The 10,240-nt window shown below is 38.1% G+C and overlaps 1 protein-coding gene across 1 annotated transcript; it reads left to right on the forward strand.

Moving 5' to 3' along the window:
- Nucleotides 1–7,004: 7,004 nt before the first annotated feature.
- NAA11 (N(alpha)-acetyltransferase 11, NatA catalytic subunit) lies at nt 7,005–7,701 on the forward strand. Its single transcript, XM_029926553.1, is given in 2 exon segments — nt 7,005–7,663; nt 7,665–7,701. Coding segments are annotated over 2 exon segments (696 nt in total).
- Nucleotides 7,702–10,240: the final 2,539 nt, after the last annotated feature.

A 10,240-nucleotide genomic window follows, 5' to 3' on the forward strand; every position in this document is an offset into this window, starting at 1 on the left:
CACTTACTCAAGACCTACTGTGTGGTAGGCTAGTTCCTAAAAAACTAAGTCTTTTTTGCAAGATGGAGTCATGTCCTCAAAAAACAGAGAATAGGAATTAAGAATAAAGTAAATAATTTGCATATTACAGATATGATTGAAAGGAACACACAAATAAGAATATAATTCATTTTTCTAGAGGGAAGGAATGCAAAGATGACTACAGAGAAGAGATCTTTGAACCTAATCTGAAAATACAGGGAAAAATCAAAGCCTTTTCTCTGAAGCCTTCCCATACACAAAATAATCTTACAATAATTGCTTTTATACCACCTTCTGTATCAATTATAATGCTGAGTCATCTGCTCATTTCAAAAAAATGTCTGAAAATAATCCTTCACAATTCTTTCCACTTGGAAATGTAAGAAACCTAGCAGAGATATTCACAATTTCTTTTATTTTTAATATTTAAAATATGTATTTTTTGAGAGAAAGAGATAGAGTATGAGCTGGGAAGGGGGAGAAAGAGGGAAACACAGAATCTGAAGCAGACTCCAGGCTCTCAGCTGTCAGCACAGAGCCCCAACATGGGGCTCAGATCTACAAATTGTGAGATCATAACCTGAGCTGAAGTTAGCCACTTAACCAATGGAGCCACCCAGGTGCCCCAAAATATTCACAATTTCAAAGGTCTTTAAGCGGTATATGCTACAGCAGTAATTCCTTTTTCTGTCATTCCAAAACCTATCCCCTTGCTATCCTGCTTCCAACATACTATGGAATATTTTATAGCAGTAGATCTTTGTTGTAATTTGTTTTCCTTCCCAATACAATCCAAGAATCATACAGAGATGCAGTTCACATTGGCCTAAATTCCTTGAGGCTGTAATGAAACATTTTCTTTGTTCTCCCACAGTTGGAAAGGGATTCAGATAACATTTTGTATACTGGAAACTCTACACAAGACATCTATAAACTTGTTAGCCACTCTCTTACTGGAAGATGTGATACCTAAATCTTACTGCTTCTGTAGACCTTCCATGTTACAAAGACTCTAAAAATATCAACCTATCTCAGATTCATTACTTGGCATACTACATACCTATTCTGACAAGAGTGAAGTCATCCTTTTTATCATGGAGATAAAGACCAGAATCACAATCCCAAGGTCGACCCAAATTTCACAAATGTTTACCCTCTTGGGTAGACGAGCTGTTGCCTACATACCATATTACATAGCATAACTTCTAATCCAAAGTTTCTATTGCATCCAATTTAAACTAACATTCCAGATCCATGGCCTTTGTCACAAGAAGCCAAAGAAGCTTTGTTCTTCTTTAAAAAGCAAAAACAAAAACAAAAACCTTGTAAGAATCTCCGCATTAGGTCTTCTTGGTAATCATAAGCCTATATGTTTTTATGCTATGAGGAGAAAGAAACCATTTTAGGTGTGAAGACAAATTCATGAAGAAAAAGAACAGCCCATTGCTTAATGTGAGACAGTTAGTATTTTTTTTTTATATTTATTTATTTTGGTGAGAGCACAAGCAGGGGAGGGGCAGAGAGAAGGAGACAGAAGCTCCAAAGCAGGCTCTGCAAGCCCAATTGTGGGGCTTGAACTCATGAACCATGAGATCATGACCTGAGCTAACGTTGGATGCTCAACAGACTGAGCCACCAGGTGCCCCTATGTGAGTCAGTTCTGCCCTGACTTAGTCCTTGCCTACAGCTGCTATTCTGATTGAGGACTCTTCCACTTTGGTCTTAAGCACCTCTCTAACTATAGCTCTTCTCCACATAGTCACAGCTTTCCTAAAGACCCAAACACATTATAATGGCAATCTAACAAAATATTTAACTCCTCTTTGCAAACAGCGATAGCTAGGGTTATATCAAATCCAGCCTCTTTCCTCTGGTTTCAATTCAAGGGGAATTTCATAACTGTCTTACAGCCACTGCCCATTGTCCACAAAACCAATGCTAATTTCAAATACTCTTTTTCTGAAACTTGTTAATCTCATATTTTGTGTAGATATGCCCTGTCACTGAGCCGGAAAAAAAGGTGGATTTGGAATATGCAGTAAATGAGAGAGTAGAATTTTTCTTTGCTATCAATTCTTGCTTACCCACATGTCTGAGTCTATGTTTGGTGTTATTTATGATTATGGACAGAAGAAACAATGAGAGCTTATCACCTCAGTAAGTATAAAAATAGTTTATTTGTTCATTCACTGATAATTTATTATATGTCACACTATCCCTTTATAATATAGCTGTTATAAACTATGCTGCTCCCCAAACAACTCAGGTATGGAAATGCTTTGGCTCATACCGCAACCCAAATAACTGACTGCCATTTCCCCTTCCTGCATCCAACTAGTTGCCTCTGAAAACTCTTTTTGTTTTTGCCTTACTCTAACATTAGGCCTCAGATTCAAGATTAAACAGAATCAATCAAACAAACAAATATTACTCATTAATAAGGTGCCTCTTCTTCCCAAATGGATGGGTCCAGGGGTCTTCTTTATTTTGTTTTCCTGGACCATGGAAGAGAAAGATGAACAAAAGAGATTACAATGATAGATAAATAATTGATGAGTGAGTTTAATTCTGTGTGAGTTCGTCTGTTTTGTCACACCTTCCCCACTTATCAAGCCTATATTTTAGAAGTCCAGTAAAAACAATGCTCCTATAGAAGAACACAAGGCACTCACATTTGTTAGTTCATGCCTTTAAAACAACCAACCAACTGACTCTTCCGGAATTTTTTTAATGTTTATTTATTTTTGAGAGAGAGAGAGAGCACAAATGAGAGAGTGGCAGACAGAGAAGGAGACACAGAATTCAAAGCAGTCTCCAGGCTCTGAGCTGCCAGCACAGAGCCCATCACGGGGCTCAAACCCACAAACTGTGAGATCATGACCTGAGCTGAAGTCAGACACTTAACTGACTGAACCACCCAGTCACCCTCTTCTGGATTGTTTTTAGAACTATACCATCTCAAGGTACTTATCCCTATCCACAGAGTGAGGTGCAAAATTGAAATTTCTGACTGCAAATAATACTGGGAAATAAGGTAGAGAGCTGATTAAAACATCAAGAAACTAAAATGTCATCTTAAATCTTAAAAACTTTTTAATAAAAACATAGCTAATTGCTAAATTACAACCAAAAATAATTGCTATTCAAGCTATGTTTCATAAAGCACATGGTTCTAGTGAAGACCTATATACCTTCATTGGAAGGAAATGCCATATATATAATGTAGATGCATTAGAAATAACTAGGACCTGGCAACTGATATAAGAAAACAGACTACCCAATTACAACAGAATAAACATTTTTGGTGTTTGAGTCCCCAGGTAGTGATATGCTAGAAAATTGGAAAGGAAAGTTGTACAAAATATACAGATAATTCTAGGGTCTATTTCTATCTTATGTGCAAATGGGGGTAATAAAATGTGACTTTTCTACACTATCAATGAAATACCCCAAATCTTGCTTTACCAAGATGGCATAAAAAGTTCTTAAAGTATCTAGAAATGCAACTTAGGATTTATTGACACCAGTAACCAATGGTTAGTGGTACTACTCACCACTGTAGACTACTAAGCCAGAAGCAACTTTTTACTCAAATCTTTTCATTTGTCTTTAAATTTCCAACTCTCCCCCTCCTCCAGTGAGTCAGAGTTGAGGCTTGCCTTCCCGTTTCCTTATCTGGCTGCATCTCAGATAAACCCCTTCCTTGCTACCTAACCCAATGTCTCAGTGATTGTCTGTGGATTTAGCAAATGAACTTTGGTTCATTTACATTATAACAAAGGAAACAATGCAATCCAGTGGAGGAAGTATGATTTTTTCCAATGAATTGTGCTAGATGAACAGAATATCCATACAGGCCCAACAACAACAACAACAACAAAGAGTCGAACCTCTACCTCACAAATTACACAGAAATAAATTCCAGTGGACTGCATATCTAAACATAAAATGTAAAACAAAAAGGGTTTCAGAAGATGACATAGAAGAACATCTCTAAAACCTAAGAGTAGGCAAAGATTTCTTAAACAGGGCACACAAAGCACTAACCATGAAATCTAAAAACTGGACAAATTGGACTATGTTAAAATTCTAGTTTGGGGTCAAAAATCACAATTAAGAGATTGAAAAATCAACCAATAGAGTAGGATGCTATTCACCATAGTGTATCTGACAAAGGATTCTTATCCAGAATATATATAATATATATACATGTATATATATTTTAATGTTTATTTTTGAGAGAGCACAAGTGGGGGAGGAATAGAGAGAGGGGGACAGAGGATCTGAAATGGGCTCTGTGCTGACAGCAACAAGCCTAAGGTGGGGCTTGAACTCACAAACCATGAGATCATGACCTGAACAGAAGTTGGATGCCCAACCAATTGAGCCTGGGAGCCACCCAGGTGTCCCCCCTCCCTCAGAATATATATTTTTAAAAACTGTGAAACCTAACAGCAAGTGTTGGCAAGGACATGGGAATGCAAACTGGGGCAGTCACTGTGGAAACCAGCATGGAGTTTCCTTAAAAAATTAAAAATAGGGGCCACTGGTGGCTTAGTCATTTAAGTGTCCAACTCTCAATTTCAGCTCAGGTCATAATCTCACAGTTGTGAGACTGAGCCCCTGAGGCTCAGTGCTCAGCCTGGAGCCTGCCAAAGATTCTTTCTCTCCCTTTACGTCTGCCTTTCTCCTGCTCATGTGTGCTCACTCTCTCTCAAGAAAAAAATAAAAATAGAATTACTCTATGAACTAATAGTCACACTCCTGGGTATTTACCCAAAAAATAAAATTTAAAGAAAACAGGAATTCAAAGGTTTACATCCACCCTCATGTTTATAGCAGCATTATTTACAATAGCCAAATTATGGCAGCAACCCAAGTATCTATTGATAGATGATTGGATAAAGAAGATATGGTATATATACAGAATGGAATATTATTCAGCCATTAAAAAGAATGAAATTTTGCCATTTGCAACAACCTAGATGGGGCTAGAGTATATATATAATGTTAACTGAAATAAGTCAGTCAAAGAAAGATAAATACCATATGATTTCATTAATATGTGGCATTTAAGAAATAAACGAGCAAAAAAAAAAAAAAAAGAGACAAACCAGGAAACAGACTTTTAACTGTAGAGAACAAACTGATGGTTGGGTGGGTGGAGGATGGGTTAAATAAGTGATAAGGATTAAGGAGTGCACTGGGTGATGAATTGAATTGTTGGATCACTATATTGTACACCTGAAACTAATATTACTTTGTATGTTAAGTGTGCTGGAATTTAACATTTAAAAAGTATTAAATATTAATGAACTAAAGACATACAACCCAACAGAAAAAAAAAAAAAAAAAGACTTGAAGAGCCACTTCTTACAAAAGAATAGAGAATGGCTAATAAGGATGTAAAAAAAAAAAAAAGTGTTCAACTTCTTTGGTCATTAGGGAAATGCAAAATAAAATCACAATGTAATACCACTACCTACACACAAGCAATAAAACCGTGCCCCATTGGGTTAGTGAGGTTGAAACCAGCAGAAAGTTTAAAGCTTGTTTTTCAGAGAACTATTTCTCCCTAATCAGCTACTGTGTCTTTTCAAACTGCACCAACAAATCCACCAGCTGTCTCTACGGAAGCCTGGACTCAAGGTCAACCGATATGGTTTCAGCCTAGGATCAAGTAAGGCCCTGAATTTCTTACCTGAAATAACAAGCCTAAAACCCATCTCGTTTATACCTTCTCTCAGAGCATGCCATAGCCTTTCTCCTTGTCTAAGATAATTTCATGAGCTCAGGGGCTGAATTTAGCCTCCTTCTGATGTTGTCTCTATTCCTAAAATGAACATGGGCTGTATCGTACGTTTTGCTCAATGCACATGCTCCACCTTTCCTCATGTTTCCTGCCCTTTAATCAATTTGTATAAATCTCAATCCCTATGATTACTTAAAAAATTGTTCTTTCCCCTTCGCGAGGCTAATTTGAGGTTTGTCCTCCCATCTTCTGTTCAACTGCTTCTCCTTTAAACTTTTCTTACTGCATACCTGATATCTCAGTGATTGGCTTTGCTGCACAGAGGTCAGACAGATTTGGGTTCAGTTAGAGAGCAACCACCTTGCAAAATTGCTTAACATTATTTATAGAGGTTGAACACCATAATATCTTCTAACACCATAATTCTAATCCTGGGTAAACATGCATGTTTCTACAAAAGGGATGTTCCAGAACGTTTAGCTACACTAGTCACTATATTCCCAAACTGGAAATAATACAAACTGTCATCAACAGTTTATATAGATATATTTAGGCAATGGAATATCAAACAGGAAAGAATATGAGGAGCTCCCAACTACACACAAGGTAGCCGAAACAAATGGTGGGGAGCGGGCGGGGGGTGTTTCAACATAAAAAGAGTGTGTGCACCATGATTCCATTTATACAGAGACTGTTAGAAATCTAGGCGATGGTTACTTTTGGAACACTGGGTCAGAGAGTACTGGTAGGGGGTCTGAGTGGGTATTTCTGGGCTGTGTGCAATGTTCGGGGTCATTGGTTCCCGATCTATGTTCTGTTTATATAGATTTATTTAGTTCATCAAAGTTTACCCAGATGTATCCAAATAAAGAAACTGAAAATTGAAACAAACAAATATAGTGGCAGCAACAGAGCAAACGTTACATTTAAAACCAAGGAGATCATAATAAACTGCACATCCCCCCCCCCCAAGCGTTGCACACGCACCAGCAATATAACGTGAAAACCTCATTGGCTGGGACTAGGTGGCGCACTTCGAAAGCTGTTTCTTAGCACCGCCTCTTCCGTGTCCCGCTCATCCCGCCTTCCGGATAGCCAGCGTCCCCGTCGTTCAGCCCTACGACTTCCACTCTGTGGACTCAAATCCTCGAGGCCAAGTGACTCTTGGCGCTTAGTGGCAGCCGCTTTTCAGTCGCCACCATCCGACTCCTATTTGCTACCCGCCGCCATTATGAACATCCGCAATGCTCGGCCAGACGACCTGATTAACATGCAACACTGCAACCTTCTTTGCCTTCCCGAGAATTACCAGATGAAATACTATTTCTACCATGGCCTTTCCTGGCCCCAGCTTTCTTACATTGCTGAGGATGAGGATGGGAAAATTGTGGGCTACGTCCTGGCCAAAATGGAGGAGGACCCAGATGATGTCCCGCATGGACATATCACTTCACTGGCCGTGAAGCGTTCGCACCGGCGCCTTGGCCTGGCGCAGAAGCTGATGGACCAGGCCTCCCGGGCCATGATCGAGAACTTTAGCGCCAGGTACGTGTCCCTGCACGTCAGGAAGAGTAACCGAGCAGCCTTGAACCTCTATTCTAACACGCTCAACTTTCAGGTTAGTGAGGTGGAGCCCAAATACTATGCAGATGGGGAAGATGCTTATGCGATGAAGCGGGATCTTTCGCACATGGCCAGTGAGCTGAGAAGGCAGCCAGAGCTGAAGGAGAAGGGCAGGTATGTGGTGCTGGGCTCCAGGGAAAACCAGGAATCCCAGGGAAGCACACTTCCTAGTTCTGAAGAGGATGCTCAGGAGAAGAATCCAGCTGCTGATGATAGTGGCAATGACAGCAAGGAACCCAGCGAGTCCACAGAGAGCACCGAGGCCCAGCCAGAACAGCTCAGAAGATTCAGAGTCTACCTCCTAAGGCCTCTTTAAGGTATTCTGTCTTCCCTGATCCAATCCCTTCCTACGCTGAATCCCTGCACCATACTTTGGCCTGCCCCATGGCATCCCACCCCATCTCATCCCAGTCCTGCTGGACCACCTGGTGACCTTGGGGAAGAGTGTAGACTCGGTTAGCGGAAACTCATTGCTCACTACTGGAAGTTAATAGGACTCCCATTGATACACTTACAGTAGATTCAATTCAGTAAAAGAAACCAGCATATATCCAGCTTTTTTGGTGTGAATTATATATTTTAGGGTATCCACATAGTTGGTGGAAGAAATTTCTTCTTTATGGAATTACAGCTAATAAATGCAAAATGAATGATAGGACTATAAAATCACTAATTTGCAACTCTTGATGAAATAATAGATCTAGCCAACTGTCATCAGTGGCTAATACTATTAGGTGAAAGGTGAAGCCACTTTGTCTTTATGGATCAGACTGACAACACATGAAGTTTCTGGACAAGTATAACATCACTACAAGGGTGACAAATGTTGTATACCTCCAAATGCAATAGTAAGTACACAGTAATACCTATGAAATATTCTTGCCCAAAGAAAATTTTATGTGTGAATGTGTGTGTGAAATTAATCTTTAATCCAAACAAAACTTTAGATCTAATTACCATTTTTATAAGAAAGAAAAAAAAAAGGACAGGGACATGAAAGTGTGCCGTGATGCAATCAGCCAAATAGAAAATTCCTCAGAACAAATGACCTGGTTTCTCCAACAAACAAATAAAATGTCATTTTTTTTTAAAGGGAGGAGGAATTTGTTAAAATAAACTTAAGAATATATTAACCAATGCAACTATTGTGGACAGTTTGGGTCCTGATTTAAACACAGACAAGACATTTTGAGACAACCAAGCAAAATTTGAACACAGGCTGTGTTGTTAAGGAATTGTCAATGATTTTCTTTGATGAGCTGGCTGGTATTGTATTTTTTTAAGTCTTCATCTGTTAGAGATACATACTGAAATAATTAGAAGTGAAAGAATAGGAGGCCTCAGATCTACTTTAAAATATTCCAGCAAAATAAAGAGGAAAAAAAGTTGGGGGGTGAGAAATGTATAAAATAAGAATGGCAATATATGATCATGCTTGAGGTTGCCAGTAGGTACTTGAGGGGCTCATTGTGCTATTCTTTACTCTTTTGAATGTGTGAAAATTGACATACAAATTTCGAAGAATGAAAATTATACTTTCTAATACACATTGATACTAATACAAAGCAGCCACTAGAAAGTAGTTTTAAAAGACTATTTAATTTCTGTCAGGAACTTTCAGCCACTCTAAGAATTTCAAAGATTAGTGAGCTACTGTCAGTGTGGAAGCTTTAAATTCTAAGCCTAGTCAGCCTCCCCTTACGTGTGAAAAAGGCAACTTTCTCATAACAAAGTACAGTCATGAGTGATAGACATTACATATAGTTAAAATAAAAGCTGTTTGATTTGCTCATTCATAAAAATTTTGACTTGCCAGGCATGAGGCTTGGAGTTGGTAGACAATAGTGATGTGGGCAGGCTGATGTTTATATTATATAACACTTAAAAATAAATGTATTCTATTTTTTTTACACCTTTTAATGCTGAAATCCAAACTGTATTGCATACTAACCCTACTTTATTTTCATTCACGTAGTTCCATAGGTTATAAAAATTTAGACAGTAATTTCATGGAAGTTAAAAGGAGTCTATCCTCAGAGGAGTCTTTGCATCTGGCTTTTAACAACCTGAATGTTTCAAAATGACTGATTCATTTAGCCTAAGGTTAAGATAAAGGCAGCAAAACAGTCTAAAAGGGAAGGTAAAATTAAAACTTAATGCCTTAAGAGAAGTGTGTCAAATTTATATCTGCCTTAAAAACCCTGAAGAAAGTGGGTGTTTGGTTAAATAGGTGATGGAGGTTACGGAGGGCACTTGTGATGAGCACCGAGTGATGTAATGAAGTTTGAATTACTATACTGTGCACCTGAAACTCCTATAACACTGTCTGTGAACTAATTGCAATTAAAATAAATACTTAAAATTGGGGGGAAAAATCTCTGAAGACTCTGTCAAGACTATTTTATTTAAACCCACAAGGCTTTTAAAAAATATTACTAATTTTCAAATTCCTATATAGAAGGACTTATGTAATATTGATCTCATCTTTGTGGTTCCTGACTTCTCTTCAGTTTTTACACAGTAGCTAAGAAGGATTTTAAGTGGAACAGAGATAATTGCAGATAGCTTTAAAAAAATAAGTTATATACATATATAAAGGATTTATGTTTTTTAATTTCCCTGTTAATTAGATTTTATTATATGTATGCATATATATGTGTGTATGTATATATATAGTTTGATGAATTCAAAAGTACTTACTATGAGAAACAAAAATGACTGTCACCCTAATAGGGGAAGAGAAAAAATAAATAATATGAAATAAGAAAATTATCGTGTGCCAGTTATAAATCTCAGGGTCCAAATTCAGGGATAGTTGAATTCAGGGATTAGTCTACATAGGCT

This window comes from Suricata suricatta, chromosome 1 (assembly GCF_006229205.1).
Source record: "Suricata suricatta isolate VVHF042 chromosome 1, meerkat_22Aug2017_6uvM2_HiC, whole genome shotgun sequence".
Lineage (NCBI taxonomy): Eukaryota > Metazoa > Chordata > Mammalia > Carnivora > Herpestidae > Suricata > Suricata suricatta.